Raw genomic sequence first — 19,950 nt, forward strand, 5'->3', positions numbered from 1 at the left:
ATTTCAGTCCGAGTATGCTCGCTCCTGTGTAGCCGCTAACATGAGAAGGTCCGCAAGTTCCTGCCTGATGGGCATTAACCTTCATTTGCATATCAATTGAATTTAAAACGCAGGGCTTGGAACCCAGCACTGGTTTTTCAAAAACAAATGGCCAATGCTACAGGGAAATGGAAGAAAGTAGCTTAGAGGTGAAGAATAGGAGTGAGGGTGTCCGAAAGCTTGAGGGATTGCTTATTATGGCTCATTCTCCTTTCCTCAACAGTGAAAATTTGGACCTTTGCTGTGCTTTAGAGGCCCTGCAGAGAAGGTTTGGGCACAAGACAAAGAGAATTTAAATTCTACCCTTAAAAAAATAAATCTTGCTCACATCCATTGTTAAGAAGCCTCAACGGAATTACCTCATTATACAAAACCTGATCTACATCCTGGCACTTCTAGTAGTAACATTGCATCGTACTACTAAACTTCATTATATATCCATACATCAGAGTTGTAATTGTAAGCAGTAGTAATTAATGACTGTTAATATCTCTTGCAATTGATAATGACATTTCTAAATATATTTGAAAGTGAAATATCAGAAAAAATTAACAATTTGTTCAAGCACATTGTCCAACACTGGAGGACCACAAATTCTGTTGTGCGCCTGCATCTTAGGGATCAGTGCCAAACACAGCAGTGTACAAAGGCAGGACAGAGAAGACAGATGGTTTATGCAGCATAAAGGATGCAATCTGTGTCAAGATGCATCCCTGCATGGGGGAAAGTGGAGATCTACAACATCTCTTATGAGCTACTTACAATGCCGTTCTGACATCTCTACATCGGCAGCTTTGCTACAATTCAAACTCACAGATTGTGATTCCCAGCATCAGGCAGGTGATTCCCTCCGTGATCTAAATTCATTCCTTCACTGAAGCAATTCTCGCAGAAATGGAGTTGCATGACGAGGCAGTACGTGATAAGGTTAAATGCTGTGGATATTCCCATCGTACTACCACTAAAGAAGCCCTTCAGAGGAGAAACATCTTCAGACTATTGAGTGATATTTTATGTTGTATTGAATGAGTATCCTAAAAGATAGTTGAAAATGGCGAGTTTCTGAACAGTCACTCCACAATGCCATGCACAGACCGACACTTTGTTATACAGTTTTTACAAATGGTTTTTATCTCACTTTTGGATACAAATTTGGTAACAATTTAGTATAGGGACCAATTCTCAAACTTGGGTCACAATCAATTCTCTGTGACTTTTGCCTCAATAAATTCCTAATTTATTATATTATATTATATTATATTATATTATATTATATTATATTATATTATATTATATTATATTATATTATATTATATTATATTTAATTAATGGTTAGTAAGTAGTAGTTAGTAAGTAAGGACGTAGAATATGGTCATGTAGAATATGTGCTTTGTAAGTAATAAAAAACAGCCAATTTTGTTAATAATAGGGATGCTAATAAACAACTAGGTAATATGTAGTTGCTTATTAGCATGCCTATTATTAACATATTGGCTGTATTTTAAAAGTGAGAATTCATCATAAAATAAAGTGTGAACCAAATTTGTCCTCACATACACATGCAAGATATCCTATATGTTTTGTATGTATCTTGTATAAAACAAAATTACATTAAATAATCAAACAAAGCCCTTCAAAGGGCATAAATCTGCACATTATTATAACACTGTAAAAAGTGATTTCCTAACTCAGCTTTTTTGTCTTGTTTTCAAGTGCAAATATCTAAACATTCGTAAATCAAAATAAATTACTTGAGAAGCAAAATGACAGAATGTTGTTTTTTCTTCTTCTTTTAAGCACAAACTCAATTTAGAAAAAAAGTCTCAAAAATGCATGTCATATTGCTTCTAAAGTATTGATTTAATAATGTTTGTACATGGGAAAACAAAAATACAGAGGAGGAGGAAAATCACTTTTTTCCTCAATAAAAAACACATGCTCTAGTCAAAGACAAAAATGTGTTTGTTCTGCTCTAAAAATGGTCGAAATAATTGAGTGCCTCAATTCGGAACAAATTATAACTTAAAACAAACCTGTACACTAACTTCAAGAATTTATATAATTAGTAGCTAAAGGCACAGACCTTCTGAGATGCATGGTCATCAATTTTCTAATATGAGATAAATTAATTGTGTATATAAAAAACTGAAAGTTTAAGGAAAGCAGGAATAACACATAATGAATTAATGTTTGATTGAGTCAATACAGTTAAATACAGACCAAAAGAGACTTTAGTTTATCCTGCTTTTCAGAAGTTTATTTTCTCTCAAGAGCAGTGTCTTTGCAACCAATTTTGTATTCCTCACAGCCTCATCAGTACGAATCAAGTATCTCTTCACTGACACCAAAGCAGAAATCTGTTTCATTTAACTCAAATTATACTGGAGACTACTTAGCTTTACCATTAGCATAACAATGACCATTATTAAAATGATTCAATTTATGTGAGACAAGTAAAAAAAACACTCTTGCAGAGTCAACGTCTGAAAAATCTGAGTGCACCTGGAACCTGCTTTAGTCAAAATATTTCTAGAGGTAGGACTTTCTTCAGTCCTTCAAGTCTCAATACAGTCAGGGCCAAGCTTTCAGAAAGCTTACAAAATCAAAGTTATTATCAGCTATGAGTAAATACACATAAACAAATGCCATGCAGTACAAAGGTGACTATGAATAATTATCCAATAATACTCTGAATTTGAACTCCCTATATTTTCTATAATGCAGCCAACAAGTAAACAGCTGTAAAAAAAAAACATTTATTTTAACATCTCTCCATAATCTCTCATTTTTTGAAGATCGCCTTAAGTTAGTGCTTGCGTAATAACTCTAATAAGACTACTGTTGAAAATGGGTGTAATGTAAAACATAGCTTTCTGTAAATAGGTGCTGACTTTCTGAGCATGGCTCCACAAATGAGTATGATGACCAAAAAAAAAAACACATTTTGAGAAGAGCGGAGAGCCATGATGTGTATTAGTGGGTAGAAGCAGAGGCTGAGTGAGAAACAGAAGTGAGAAAACACATTACACAAGGACAAAAACTTTTCCAATTTATCTACGTCCCTCTCTGCCCGGACTCTTAACACCACAGATGCATCACCTATTACCCATCACCCTTGAGTAATGTCATTCATGATACCCTGCTAATGAAGCCAGCCTTCAAGAGCCTGTTGGACACACAGAGTAATTACCAGCCCTATCCGTGCCCTTGGTGTATATATACACAATGAAATCCATGGTCTACATTCAATATAAGAAAATATATGGAGAACAAAAATTTGATATTACACCATAAAGCATGACATCCTAATTAGCAGTCACATATTGACTACAGCAATGCCATGTTTTTTATTATATATAAAATCCAATTTTATAGTCTAAATATCACTTCTGAGTGTCTTTCTCTATTAAAGGGGTAATTTCCCCCTTAATTAACTTTCCCCTGAAGTCCATATATAATGTTAGATTTTTTTTTCTGTGCCCCAAAACATTTATAATTTACTTTTTCAATTTTTCAACTTGAAAAATTAGACTACTTTTTTTTTTTTGCTGCTGTGACTCCAATATAAAGACTCTTATTTCACAAGCTTGAATTGCTTTTGTGGTAAGTTCTGTTTCTGCTATTATTTGAAAATAGAAATGTATTGGTTTTGTTGTTCTGAAAAAAAAAAAAAAAAAACATCCATTGAAATCAATGGCTAAAGTGGATTTTCAGATCATTTCCCACATTGCTCCAGAAGATATGTGTATATTTCAAATACATTCTAGGCTGTATTGTTTCATCTAAACTGAACATTTACAACATGAAAGGTGACGGAGCGAGAAATTTTTTGACCATTCAAAAAGATCAAAGTTGCTTATGCAACACTGTGCTGATATACTTCAAATAAAGCATTTCATAATGCGTGTTGATACTGCTGTACATGAATGCTTAAGGTTGTCTTGTACAACAGAACAAATGACAACCAAACATTCAATACCAAAGAAGAAAAAGGGTCTTTAAAATGAAATGGAAGTGAATACGTGGAGCATAAAGAGAAGAGATACTCACAGCTGGAGAAGATGAGGGGGCAGGAGTGTTCATCCATAGGAAAGTTATGCAGTTGAAGCTGGCACTCTGCATTTATGGTCAGTCTATCAACAGAAAAAGCAACAAACAGTTAAGATGCAACCGAATTTTCTGTACAATATAATGCAGAAAGCAAAAGGCATTTGCTTTAAGTGAAATATCGAGATCCCCTGTTTTACTTATGTTATTATTATTTTTTTTTATTTGCTACTTATGCTAGATAATTGCATGTTGATTCATGATATTTTATGAGCTGTTACCTTATGAGGGCTGACAAATAATGTTTTCTGCGTATATAAGTTTTAATTTTCAGGATGAGAAATTGCCAGTTAGACGAAGCTTGTTTGACAGATGTCTACTCTGAAAAAGGTTTAATTCACTTTTCGGTTCTGTGTGACAGCCCAGTGTGTGACGCTCAGGTGAAGTCACTGATGTGTGAAGTGTCTGTTTCATACATTACTGTAGGATTTAAAGTTTAATTATTATCTCCCACAGGAAGAATGTGATGAACTATAGCTGTGATAACTGCATGCTTATTAACCATATAGCATAAATAAGGATGACACTGTTAATATGACACGGAAATTTTATTCTCTCCTCTCAGAAGGTAATCCATTATAGTTTGTCTGTAGTTAGCATATATATATATGTGTGTGTATATATATATATATGTGTATATATTATTATGTACTGGTTCTAGAGCATTTGAAATGAATAGACAAGTAGATACACACCGCTATGTTGGCTGTTTAAACTTAATCCCTTGCTTCAGTGAGTAATATACTGTAGTGCCAGTGGATAATTGGCTTACTGTTAGCAACCTTAGCCTTTGCAAATATGCAACAAAGAACCATCATGGTAAATACTGCTGCATTGGTAAACGAAAGTCCCGACAGCACATATTAAGTATTATGGAGAGGTATGGCAAATCAAATTTCTCATTTCTCAGCTCAGACCTGAACCGGTGCCACCGAGCTCTGCGTGTTGCAGTTCGGAAAGTGTACAGCACTCACAAATTCCAGCATTGTTTACTTCAAAGCTCAGATGACTGCAATTAAAATAGAGAGTGACATTTCGTAGTCTGCACTACCCTTTTCCCTTCACACTTCTCCTAAATACCACTGCTGCATGTCTGCTGTGTCACTGAATATCGATCATGAGCTCCATATGGCAGCATCTAGTTAGCCTTTGTTCCAGATTGGCTTTATCCGCAGAATTTGCCCCTCAGCATCAGTGCTGTTTCTCCTGTTGCCAAGGAAATATTTCACGGAGCACTGGAGACAGCATGATGTAGTCTCTCCACTGGCCTGTGAAATTTCCTTTTGGTCCAAATAGACGCTCTGGTCTTCAGGCAGCTGAGAGATACCTGAATAAGACCATTGCTCTGCAAGAGACGCATTAACCAAGTAGCGGTTTTCCAAAAAAATACTTCACCGCTTGTTCTCTGTTCATAAGTTGTTGTTTTTGTCGTTGTTTTAACTCCATCTTTATTAGCACTTGTGAATTTTGCAAGTATATTTAGCACAGGTTTGGAAAGTTATATGAAAAAGGAAGTAATAAATTGTATGGTCCTAAGGTGAATACTAACTCCGTAACAAAATAATATAACATAAAAAAATACTTACCAACCCCAAACTTAAACTGATGAATAGTAGTGTATGTTATGTAATTTGAATCTATTTATAGTTATTGTTTAACAGCAGTATAAAAGCAATCATGTTTTTTAGTCCTGAATATCAGACTTGATATTTAGTGCAATGTAACTCTTGCTTGTTTGAAGGTGCGGCAATATTCTGTGCCAAGTTATTGCCATCTTTCAGTATATTTATTTAAACACATGGCCTTTAAATCATGATTGTACATAAGCAGACAATGTCTTGATCTTGCTGTTGTTCTCATTGGGGTAAGCTTTTCTGAAGGGACAGCTTGAAAAGGACATGACAAGCAATGTCGCACTGTGCATTTGGAAGTTCCCGATTTGAATAGAACTAGGGCAGAGTCGGCTTCAGTGGACACCCACTCATCTGACTATATTAGGAAATCAGCAGTAGTTTCAGACGTATGAAAAGACAACAGCAGACTAGTTTCTTGTGACAAGCCCATCATTTTTATATTTCCACTTTCACTTGGATCAAAGTTGCAATTGTTAGCTTGACAGTGTAATTCAAATGAGAAAGACAGATTTTATGAATTTGGTTACTTTATTTTGTTGTCTATGAGCTCTGGGCTCTGTTGGTGTAGATGACACTGCTGAAGAAAACGTATGAACCATTTGCTTACAGTGTTAGTTTGCAATAAGCAAATGATGCTTTCTCATGTGCACCCCAGTCTGCAGTGATGATACATATGTATTTATAAAGAGAAGTGCCAGAGGCATATACTGTAATTCACATTACGGCTCTCATTAGTAATGTCTACAGTGGTGTAAGCACATTCACTCTCAGTGGTGTTTTATTAAAAAGAAATAAAAATAAAAAATAAGGAAGGGAGAAAGGACATTATGTGATTTCAGATATGTTCTTCATAAACCCTATTGTGATCATTTATGCGGTTTAAGTTTTTTTTTTTATCACAACAGGATAATAAACTATTTATAAGACCAAAAATACATAAAAATAAACAATCTATTTACATTAAGTACAATAACGTATTAGAACAAATTCTTATAGTTAACAGATTATAGTCAAATAAAATCTATATAAATTATGCATAAATAAATACATTTATATAAAAGCAAGAAATACATACGATCTATAAAATGTTAAAGGGATTCACCCCAAAATAAAAATGATGTCATCAATTACTCATCCTTATGTCGTTCCAAACCTGTGAGCCTCAAATTTTAATTGAATAACTTGAAATTTAATAAGACAATACCTAGCACCCATATAACAGAGATCTGTCTCTAAGCCACTTACTTAAAAGTTTTTCTTGCATAAACAAGAGGTAAATAATGGTTTTTTTATGGTTCTCAAGAGAGGAGGCAGTAGTTTCCTATCTTTATTGCAGCTGCCATTCGAATCATAAGAATTTGTTTGACCAAAAAGTCAAGACAGTGTAAGAGAGTGTAAGAGGTTGTTGAGCAGTTCATTCATAGTGTGAATTGGCCCCTATAAAAGCTTAACCAGAGGACTCTGCTACTATCCATGCAGGGTTTCCAAAGGTTTGTTCACAAGCCCCATTTGCAACGGGGTGCTAAATAATATGGCATCACAGGTTTAATTGTAGTCAAACCTAGTCTAGAGTCTTATTGAACAGATCCGTCACAAATACTAACCACTGAACCATACTAGGCTGGTCAGATATGAACGAGTGTCATCACATCTCAACATCACCGACACTGGAGTCCCACCAGACCAGAAAGGCTGTCTCGCAGTGGAGCGCTAACTCAGAGCACAGGCGGATGTCACTGAGAGTTCGGATTTGCTGATCTTTGGTCATATTTCCAAAGCCTTTAATGTTTTGATCAAAACACAGACCCATCCCAGACCCACCAAATATTATAAACATTTCTTATCAGAACAGAACTGTGTTTTGCTGTCTCAGAGAATACTCTTTGACCTAGTGCCTTGGCAGTGACTGCTGAAGTTTTTTGCTGTAAATTTGAAACTGTGGACCTAAATTCTTCCCAGCTCCTGTTATTTCATCAAAGACTTTGAAAGAGATGACCGAATCTGAAATAGAGGTGCCTAAAAATGTCAAAGTGATATCTGCTCAGTCTGGGTAACTGATTAAAGGCACTGGAAATCATATTTAGGAACAGAGGCTTTGGAATGAAAAGGGGTGTAAAAAGTATAGAGAAAAGGATGTTGTGTCCAAATTTTACTCAAAAGCCTAAAGTATCTAGTCAAAAATTCACGTTTACAGTTAATAAATAAATCATTAAAGATAAATCATATAACAGTCTCTTTGCTGCATACTGTATGTGTCAGTTTCCAACTAAACATATTCAATTTAATTTGACTTTTTATCATTATACATTTAAAAATTATTTGTTGCTACTGTATGTTTAAATGCTTGAAAAAATTAAAAGAACAAAAACATCTTGACATTTCCCTCCAGATACCTTGTTGTGTCTCCACTGCAAGTGCATTACTTTAAACACATGTTCTTTTTCCTTTTTACAAACTGAGGAACAAGTCCAAATTCTGTTCTTCAGTAATCAACTGCAGGCCACAGGCGCTGTAAACCCTTTCAAAAATGAATAATGGTTTTACTATAAACAAAACGGTCCCACTTTTTATTAGGTGGCCTTAACTACTATGTACTTGTACAATACCATAATTTAATACGTGTACAATGTACTTATTGTGTTCATACTGTATTGTAAAAACACTTTTGTGGCTATTGAGGTTTTTATAAGCACAATGTAAAAACATGTATATACAAAATAAGTGCATTGTACTGTATCAAATGATCAATTGAAAGGAAAGTACATAGCAGTTAAGTCCACCGAATATAAAGTGGGACCAATAAAACCACGTTACTACAGTTAAACTATTGTAACCACCAATTACCCATAGTTTTGCTACACTAACTACAGCTTAATCATGATATTTGTGTAAAACTGTGATCATACAAATGGTAATCAACACGCCATAAAAAACATTGTTACTACACTTTTACTACACTTTCATAAGGGCAGGATTAATAGAAAGTTACTAGGTTGGAGCTAAACTCTGCAGGAGTGTAACCTCAAGGGCCAAAGTCGAGAACCCTCTTTAAACATTACAAAAAAGGATCATTTTGAATATATACAATTATAGTTTTATATATATATATATATATATATATATATATATATATATATACAGTATATATATAATTTAAAGTATTTAGCTACTTAATAGTACTGATTAAAGTAAACAAAAATCACAAGTACTACTTTTCAATCTGTTGCAAAAATCCAGAAACTAGACTACTGATGCTGACCTACTGTCTGTTTTATTATTAGATCCTGTTTTTGCAAATATTTGTTCTCTTTTATACAGCATTGTTATGATGACCTTGTCAAAAGCTTGTGGGATTTAAAAATTTCCTCTGGTGGCCTTATCAGGGTGATCCTTATTTGAATCGACTAGACTGACAATTGTTTGTGTTGTGCAACACAATATCCCTACATTTACTTTTTTATCTTGCAAAGATAAAAAGTAGCAAACAAAAACATTTTCAATAAAGACACTGAAAATCAGGGACCCACTGTCACATTAACAGTAAAGAAATTTCAGTAAAGAAAATGCTTCTTGACTTTTTATTTCAAATGTCTTAGAAAACAATTCCAGAAGTATAAAAAGCAACAGAATTTTTTATTCAGCATAAACGATTTTGCTTCAGATATTTTTCACCATTCATTAATAAGTTTTATTAAAACACTTAATCTTAAATAACATTGTATTTTTATTCATTTACTTTCAAAGTCAAATATCAGATTATTAAAAATGGCTTACCTCAAAGTGTAAAGTATTTTCCCATCATTCCATATTCTAAGGAGCTGATTTGGTGTAGTAATCCAATGTGAATCTGCACTCTTGGAATTTCTGAAGATAGTGTCTGGTAGCCAAATGAGTCCAACCATATTACTGTTCAAAGTCAATATTTTCATAGTGCTGTTATATCTGAGCCGGCTGTCTGTCCACGTCTGCGCAAATATTATGTCAATCTGGTACTCCTGTGAAAAAAAAAAAGTAATGTATCAAAGAAGATGTATAGACCAAGTAATATATTGCAGCTACAATAGTGGTCACTTCTGAACCATAAATACCTGTATATATATAATATTGTTAATTGATATTTAATACAGTATATAACCCATTCGGATAAATACTGGAGTTAAGAGTCTTCTTTAGCACTCTTAATACAATCTCAGTGTGATTTATCTATGAGTGGAAACAGAGCCTTACAGCAGAAGCCACAATTCATAGAATCAGCCCTTAAATTAATGCCAGAATTATTCAGTATTCAGTGATGGAGCGCTCTCGATCCCACTGTGGTTTGGATGGAGGTCAAAGTCAGCTTTGAGATACTTTAACAAGGATTATGAGGTTCTGGCACTGTAGAAGCTGGCAGCAGGAACCACAGGAATTTAATGTGCGGAGAGACACATAATCACACCCTCATGGTCCACAAACTTTCAGGGATTTCTTCGGCTTTATACAGTAAGTCATCCTAGCAGTTGTACAGATGCCCCCAAAAGCTGCTGGATACTTGCATACGTGGTTAAATATTCCATCTGACCCATGCAACCCATGAGGAAAAATGCTTATCCCATGATGGTTAAAAGCCATCTGATATTTCATATCATATATTTTCAGTAGTGTGTTTTAGGGGCAGGAGGTCTTGATTTGCTGTGCAGGAGACATTTACAGGATGATTCCTTTTAACACAGCAACAACAAAAAACGAGTGAGGCCAGAGTTTGTTGAAAGCTCAACAGCTGTTTCATAAATGTTCTTTTGCCATTACAGTCTGAATTAGCCACCAAAAAAAGGGTAATTTTGAAATCAGATCATATCATTAATACATTAATTATGCTACACTGAATCTTATGCTTAAAAAAAAAAAAAATAACATCCCTGGAGGTCATTTTTGTCAGATTTTACTGTCAGAGCAAATGCTGATAATGGGTTTGCCTAATGGAGGATATGCATTTAATATGCAGTCTCACTGAATGTCATTTAGGTGTAAATGTTTCCTGGGTTGGTAAATATAGCCATAATGAAGAATTTCTGACAGAACCTGAATGCAGAAGTTTGACAGGGTCTCTGAGGTGTAAGCGTCACTGCATCTTAAATGGTGCATAAATAGCTCAGAATCAATTTCCATTTCAAACATTTGCCATGATTAAAACTATTCTGTGGGAGCAGTCCAATCAAAATATGTGCCTATGCATTAGCATGTGTATGCGAAAAATTCCTCCTTTGCAGTGATTTGAGGCAGGAAGACTAATTGCCTCATTATCTATTCCAGCTTTGATGTTTGAATCTATCCCTATAAACGTCCAGCTAATTTACTCCAGCCATTTCAACCGGACAGCCTTTAAGTGCACTGACCCCACTAAAGTCTGCACAAACTTCCACACAGAGCTGATCAATGTGACCTGAACTAACTCAGTAAATGATCCATGAGCAAGATAAATGTGGGCTGTGCGCTGCATGACAGAGACTTCCTTAAAATGTCATTGTATTGTATACTAAACTCAGCGATGACTTTATATTTGCTTGAATACATTCAAAAAGAGCTTAATGCTTTCAAACTGGGGTCAGCAGGGGTTTGACTCCCCCAGGGGGTCAAAAGATGGCGTAATGTTTTACGGGAAAAAAAATGTAAATAAAAATACAATAAATAAATGAACATATGCAATAATGTTAATATTCTGATATTTAGGGCCATTTTTACTTAATGGTAAATTAGCGTGAGAGCGCAATTCCAAAACAGCACAGATGGATGTGGAAATTTCTTCAAGTGATTACTAAAAAAGGACAAATTAAAGAACACAGATGCAACATCTTATTTACATATCAACCAATGCAATATACCAAATGCAGCGCAAATTAGAGCAGTCACAAATAAAGAATAAAGCAATAAATGAGCCACAATGTGCTGAAAAGAACCAAAGGTCTTTAAATGAAGGGTTACAAGAAGTTTTGATAGAGCTGGTATTGCGTGTTTCAAGTCGTCATTTATTTCCTGAAGCAAATTAAAAATAACATGGCTTGGCAAACTATATTTTCTGATAATGTGTTCCTTCCAAATAAATTAATGTGTGAGGAAAAATCTTCTCCCTTCTACCCTTCTCTCTGTTTTCTGTGGTGCCTCCGCTTAGCAACAATAATTGCAGCCATTTCATGCACAAAATAGTTTAAGATATGCTTTTTTTGGGCTTTGAAAAATGGCGCAAATGGCAGTAATTTGATGAGCGCAAAACATTAGTAAAAAGTGTTGCATGATTTGTTTGAATACTCTCTTCCTATAACTTTTGCGTTTGAAAGGGAAACTCCTACAAAAAAACTCCTACTCCTACAAAAATAACTGTCCAAGCCTTTTCAGCGCTAATTCTTCACTGCGCATCTTTAGTAAAACTTGACAGTCCTATTTTAATGCCAAAAGATGGTTTGTGCTTGCGCAATTTTTCAGTAAAATTGGCCTAAATATTTAATTACATTAAATATTGAGGTTCCTGTGGCTCAGTGGTAGAGCATTGTGTTAGCAGTGGGTTCAATTCCCCGGGAACACACATACTGGTAAAAAAAAGAAAAAAAGGTATAGCCTGAATGCACTGTAAGTCGCTCTGGATAAAAGCGTCTGCTAAATGTAAAATGTAAATGTAATTCTACTTTCTTATTTCTCTGTACATGTAGCGTAGATACTTTAAAGAAGAGTTTGTATTTGTACTGTATCTTTCTGGAGAGTTCCTCTTTATGTTTGTTGCCTTCAGCTTGCTCACTAGGGGCTGATAGGCAATATTCTCTGTAAAGATGCTTTGGAACAGTATTTATTGTGAAAAATGCTATAAAATGATTCTCTTCAGGTATATAATCTAACATTGCTCTAAGATTTGATACAAAAAAGATGCACTGCCAATTTAATACATACTTAATTATTTTGGTTTTAGGACAACGTCAGGACAGCCAATTATTTTATATTGCAAAGAACATGTATTTTAATTAACACCGTTACTATTTCGCACATAGTACAAAAATCCATTTGAATAGCAAATATGGGAGTCTATATTTCATTATATTTTATGAATGGGGTGGATTATCAAAAACCTCCAATCTAAACTGATCGTCCCAATTCATAATTAATGGTTCTTGTCACCCTCCAACCCCACATACCTGCACCGACCTGACTGTCATTTGACCTTTTGTTATCTCTCCCCAAGTTTGGGTCTCTTCATTACAATACCAGTCTCATTTATCACAAGTCAGTGGGCATGAGAGCCGTCAGGCCATAATTGTGACCTTTTGTTATAGAAGCCAAAAGAACATCACTTCAGGTCTAATCGCCGTCCAAGTGAAAATGTGTCGAGCATCAGAATAAACAGAACTAATTTGAGATGATTCCATTACAACTGGGAAAAAAAATGCAAACAATAGAGGGAGAGTCTGTTGGTTCAAAGATGCCTAAAAAGAAACTGCTGCCAGTTTATGAGCCACAAAGTATAAAATTAACGGTAGCACTTTATTTTACAGTCCTGTTCCTCATGTACATACTATGTACTTATTATAGTAATTACAATAACTATGTAATAACCCTAAACCTACCCCTAAACCTAACCCTACCCCATGTAGTTACCTTGTGTTACCAGAACTTCCTTAGATAAATACACTGTAAGTACACTATAAGTACATGTACGTACATGTACTGTAAAATAAAGTGCAACCAAATTAACTTTACTGTTTTGAGAAGAAAGATTATGAATGATCCTGTATAACGAAATGAGTGCAAACATTTTCTTGTTGTTGAGCGTTCCAGACTGTCACAGTCTGTGTGCTGCTAGACAATCTGTTATATTAATTAGGTTTTGGAGTGCTACTTCAAAGCTGCGGGCAAGCATCAAACGCTGAAAAAAAGAACGAATGTTTTACAGTATTGAGTGTGCTCCCTAAATCACAAAGCTGATGCTGATGCGGGAGAGATTCACTGAAGAAGCTTTACTGGTGGGATAAACAAGGAATTACATGGCCAAACCATTAGTAAACATGACACACACAAGAGAATACACAGTTATTGTACTATGTTGTATATAAATGGTGTATGCCATTGCAAAATGGATGGTGGAACATAGCAACAGGTTTGTTTGTGTCCCACTGGATGTCTTTATCGCAAAGCAAGCCCTCACATACCTTACCAGGTTGCACATTTACTCTTCAGGTTTGGCAGTTTGTGGGTTTCCATTGAAAACATTTTTATTAACAGTCTGCCATAGTTTGATTCCACCAGACTTGTTTTTGTCTGGATAACCCGTCGGGAGTGGAGAATGCATATAAAATCAAGGTTCCTGCTTTGTGGTACACTGCATTGGGAAGACTTATTTAATGAATAAGAAATGAAACAACTAATTTTCCCTTTCTTTAGAGGTCCTGACAGACACATTTATGTCAGTGGTTGTATGCCAACACATTAATTAGCTGCAGGCTTTGTTGTAGGGGTTGATTCAAAGGATAATAACCATTGTGTACAATTGCATTTCAGTAGGAACGACTACTATTGCTATAGATCTACTATTGCTGTGTGCTGTTATTATTTGAATTAAATGTCAATGCAAAATGTATGCGCTTTTCAAGGAATAATTCACCAGAAACTAAAAATTCTATTATATGCTCATCCTGATGTCTTTCCAGCAATGTCGATTTGCTGGTATTTTTCCAGGGAAAAACAGCAGACTTCTATTTTTGCCAAACAACGTCACTACATAGTGACCACTGTGGTAAATTTATTGTGCTTTTTTTGTATGGCAAGAACTGTGTTACAATCCTTCAAAAATTCTACTTTGTGTTTCACAAAACAAATAACAGCATTCTAAGTTTGGAATGATATGAGGATGAGAAAATAATGGCAGAACTTTAATTTTTGTGTGAACTCTTCTTCAGAATGGCTTCTTTTTTGTGTAGTCCCATAAGGATTTTTTATTTTTTATTTTTATCAGAAATGACCACAGTTTACATCAGTATTGTTAGCCGTTACCCAAAATACATAACCACCCTAGCTTTGTCAGCTCTAAGAGAACATACATTTTGATGGCACTTTTCAACGAATAAGAATCTATTTTTATACAATAAAGTGTTGTAACCTCAAGAGACATGCGTTGCACCTGTGTAGCCATCTCTTTAAAACATTATTCCAAAATATTCTCTGGAAGTATTTCAGAGTGGAAATATTTTCATATGTAATTTCTGAAGGACTAGTAGGAATATCAACTCATTACAGTAAATTGTCTGCCCCAGACTCTTGTGAGTATGGAATCATTTTCTGCTCCGGTTCCTGTCGTGTCCACAAATGACCTGCATACAGATTAGTGATTTCCCTGAGCAGAGAAGCTCCCTCAGCTGTTGAGATCAGAATGAGTGAGTTAATTCCACCACGCCTGACAGGCACATCACGCCATTTGTTGTAATGACATCTCCCTGCTCCGCTGTCCCATACACACACACACTTTCACCTTTGATTTGTGTGTGAGAGTCACAAAGTATCAGATTCATCAGGCCTCTTCTCCTCCCATAGCTCTAATTAAATTCCTTGTGCCATTTATCATCTGAGAAAGAGAATATATAAATAAAGGCCTGTTGAATGAATGATAAAACAGGCCATGGCAGAGTTATGCAAGCTCTGGAACGTTTACGTCCAGAGGGATGGAATGGAGCAGCATTAAATGAATATGGCATTTAGCCATGACACGGCCACAGGGGAGCGGCCCACAGGAAATAGACCGCAGGGAGTCCAGGTCCGAGGTGGTCCAAATTGTTGCATGGAAGCACAGAATTTTTTTTTTTTTTTTTTTTATCTTTGGAGACAATTTTCATTAGGATATGCATGCAAGTCAGTCTTACCTAACAGTATATAACAGTATATCAGATCTAGGCCCAAACATTATCTTTATCCATTGACAGCCATTCAAAAATACCCATTGCTGAGTATACAGTAAGTGTTAAAATGAATGCAATTGTGTATTTATCCATTTTAGTTGGGATGCACAATACTGCATATTTGCTGTGTTTTCTAACTAAAATGTTTTGCCATTATTTAATCATACAAATTTCAAATACAAATTCCACAAAAAAAGCCAAAATTATACATGCACTCTGCATGATATAGGCTAATATTAAATTATGCTTGTTCGCCCATTGTAGAGATCAGTGTTCTATGCTGTATTAAAACATTACTTTATCTTTATGCAGATCTAAAAAAATAAATACATTCAAATAGAATAACCTCATTTCGAATCAAATGTAAAATGTAAAGACCCAGCATTTACAGTATCTACAATAATGACAAGCAGTAAAAAATTTCTAAGCCCAGAAAGGAAAGAATAAAGTATTCCCTAATCAAAGCACAAACTCTGAAAAGGAATTGTACATTTGCACTATATATGGCATTTTATATATTTGTGATTCTGAAAAACAGACATAGAAATATAGAAACTATTACTAGCATTTAGCTCATCTTAACATTGCAAATTGGTATTACACATTAAATTACTTAAATTCCATTAAAAACAGCATAAAGACATTTCATTTATTCAGCAACTACTTTTGTTGATGAGAAATTAGTTAATGAAATAACAATGTATTTTTGGGAGGCTTGAGTAAACTCTTTAGAATAGTCAGTGGAAAAGTTCTGTTTCCAACTGAGCTGCAGATCTGTGTTACATCTCCTGAGGACACCATGGGCTCTAAGAAACTGCATTTATATGACAGAGTCAACAAAACTGTAATCCTCTATTAAACCACTGAGAAGCAGTGCAAATATAATATGTAACATTTCCTCAAATTGTGAAAGCATCAGCAACACATTACAATGTACAATGGCTTTTGATTCCTAAGGTGTTAAGTTGCATTTTTTAATTTGACTAAGCATGGTTTTAAAATATTTATGTTGGATTAGTGTTTTAGGGTGCCTTTTGTCTCTTTTTGTAGATTTTAACTGCCACATTCATTTATATAATTTAGAGTCCCTCAAATATGTTGTCCTCTCGAAGGAAGGCAAACAGTTCTGATCCTCTTGAGACAATGCTTATTAAGATTTAGCATCCCCTAAGCCTAATAATGATGTTTGTGTCCTCATTGAAACTCTGAGAATTTACCTCCTGGTGAAAGTCTCTAGTTAAAGAAATTCTCAATTAGATTTTTATCGAATTAAATTAAAGTAGGATGACCTTGTGATCATTTTGAATTTCAGAAACAAGCCTGTTTTCCTCAGTCTGCTTATTGTTTGCTACCTCTCAAATGAAACCTTTTCAATGAATTCGGGACTAGAGAAATCGAGCTTCAAGAAAGATTGCAAAACCCCAATGCAAGAACCATAGAAGAGGTTCAAATGACTTGTGTGCTATATTGCAAGTCCTAGTAGTCAGAAGATGTGAGGGACATACTGAATTGTAGGATAAATAGACTAGTTTTGTGAATTTAATTCATTGAAAAGATCAAATTCAAAAGAACAATTAGTTCATGAATCAGACATCACTACTTTTTAAACTTCATTTGGTTTTTTTCTCAGACAAAGCTATTTTATGGCTTCAAAAGACTTTGAATATAGTATGAGTTAAAATAACCCTTTTATGGTGCTTTTTTGTGTCGTTTTGAAGCTTGAAAGCCCCAGTCCTCATTCACTTTCATTATACAGATTTGTTTCCAGGATATTCTACAAAAAAGGCATGAAGATGAGTGAATAATGAAAGGACTTTCATTTTTGGGTGAACTGTATCTCAACTTAAGACTCGGAGAAGACACAAAGTAGTTGTGAACAGCTCTGCACCGAAAGAAAGCAAGTTTACTAGGAATTCCTTCTAGGAGAAAACTCATTTCAGATTCATGTACTTTCCAGTGAAGTGAAAAAGTGCTTACACTGCTTTTTACTCCAATTCATTCTTCACCCCTCCCTCTGTCCTCCATATATACTCCTTTCATACCATTCCCCTTCCTGTCTCACCTCCCCTCAGCTTCTCCTCACGCTTATACAGGCTCATTCACATTCTCAACGTCACTTTCTCCTCTGTCCGTTACCCATCTCAAGCACTCACCTTTCCACCACTTTGTTCCTCCCTCTCTTTCTCCCTCCACCCCTCTCTTCATCCATCATTTCATCCCTCTCAGTGTTCAGAATCACCATCTAACTCAGGTGCTTACCTGGTACTTCAATACTCACACCCTCCATTTCACACCCTCTCGAAAGAGAAATAGAGGCCGTGATGGTCTCCAGCAGACAGGCGTTAAAAGTGGCAGTTTTCTCAGACCATCTTAGCCCACCCAGACCAAGTGACAGATAAGTGGGCCGCTGACATGTGGAGAAATGTTGGCAGTGGTCATGATTATGCCGCAGAAGTCTGCAGGGTCAACCTCATCCCCTGAAAGAGGGCTGCATATGTTCGCTGGCAGAGCTGGAGGCATGTGCTGCTGCCCTCATTACAGACACCCCAGGGTTATTTTATCGATGGGAACTGCAGGGTTTTCCAGCCTTACTGAAATATCTAAATAGGTTATGGCTCTAAGCTAGAAGTATATCCATGAACTCTATCTAAACATCCCATGCCGCTTTCTTTATCTTTCAGATATTTAAAATCACCCTGCTGAGTTCACATATATAAAATGCATCATACCTCTATGCAGTGCTGTTTAATATCATGCAGTAACTACCCTGAAGCCCTAACATCACAAACCTAACATGGAGTTTGCCCTAACATCACAACCCTGCTCTTTATGATGCATCCTGACAGGCTAACTCGAGTTATATTTGCCTTAATGCACATAAAGTGCTATATATATATATATATATATATATATATATATATATATATATATATATATATATATATATATATATATATATATATATATATATATATATATATATATATATATATTATTTTTATTTTTTTTCAGAAACATTGAATGACAGAAAAACAATTTCCCAGTGTGGTTCAATAAAGGAATTCTGAGTCTGGTTCTGATATGTAAACAGTGTTTCTAATGCTAAAGGTTTTTTTTTGTTTTTTTTAGTTAAGTATTTAATCTTTTTTTTATTAATCTTCTACATCCATGCACCACTTTTATTATGCAATAAGAAGCTTCTTTTTTATGTCTTTATCTTAATATATGATTTTATTTAAAAAAGGAGCTTTACACACAACCTTATCAAAGCTTATGATAATGACCTGTATTGTTATACATTTATGTTGTCTTGATTTGGGTGTGTACAGTGGTTTTACATTCAAAAGGGTTGTAAATCTAGTTCAAGTAAATTTTAGCATGCCATAGTAAACTTTTATCAGGTAGTTTTACAACAGCAAAAATGTGGCTAGTAAAAATCATGTGTGGCTAGTAACTTTGGAAAATCACTAGCCACATGTCAAGCACTGTATATATATGTAGTGCTGTCAAATGATTAATTGCGATTAATCACATCCAAAATAAAAGTATTTGTTCACATAACTTATGAGTGTAGGGTTTATATTTATTATGTATATATAAATACACACACATGCATGTATATATTTAAGAAAAAAGTGTAATGCTTTTATATTACAAATATATAATACAAACTATATGATTATAAATACATGCATATAAATACATGGTTGAAAGCCCTCCAATGTGGCTGAATTAAAACCAGTGGCGGTTCTACATTGAAATACACCCTGGGCGAGACCCCTTTCGAGCGCCCCCCCCCCCCAAAAAAAAATATTTCAGAAGAGCCCCTGAAATTGCAATTGAACTGCATTTGAAATCAAAAGACCATAGGATAATGTTTTATAAAGCTAAAACAGCCTGGGGTCAAATTGACTCAAAACATAATAGAAGGGTTACATAAACATGCTCTTACACACTAACTGGCTGTCATTACACGCCACATCCTCCTAGACCCGGAAAAAAAACATTTATTTATTTTATTTTTCCCCCCATCTCATCACATTGTTTAGAGCATAGAAACAAGTAGTAAAAAAATATATATATATTGAAAAATTCTATTTTATTCATGTTATGCTATGGTCACTGGGACTTGTTTAAAAAAATAAAATGACTTTAAATTATATGTATAGGAAAAAACAATGGGATTTTATTTTTTAATCACCAAAAACATTTTGGGTTTCAGGATATTTTTCAACCAAAATTTGTATGTTAATCTAACT

The 19,950-nt window shown here is 34.9% G+C and overlaps 1 protein-coding gene across 1 annotated transcript in view; it reads right to left on the reverse strand.

The window, feature by feature from the left end:
* The window catches only part of LOC113101788 (gamma-aminobutyric acid receptor subunit gamma-3), a 110,837-nt gene that overhangs the window by 19,528 nt on the left and 71,359 nt on the right, over positions 1 to 19,950 (reverse strand). Inside the window, exons 3-4 of the mRNA XM_026265679.1 lie at positions 9,555 to 9,775; positions 4,090 to 4,172 (exon numbers count right to left, since the gene is read on the reverse strand). Of these exons, the coding sequence (XP_026121464.1) occupies positions 4,090 to 4,172; positions 9,555 to 9,775 (304 nt within the window). The remainder of the gene's footprint in view (positions 1 to 4,089; positions 4,173 to 9,554; positions 9,776 to 19,950) is intronic.

The sequence above is a fragment of the Carassius auratus genome, chromosome 6, assembly GCF_003368295.1.
Source record: "Carassius auratus strain Wakin chromosome 6, ASM336829v1, whole genome shotgun sequence".
Classification (NCBI taxonomy): Eukaryota; Metazoa; Chordata; class Actinopteri; order Cypriniformes; family Cyprinidae; genus Carassius; species Carassius auratus.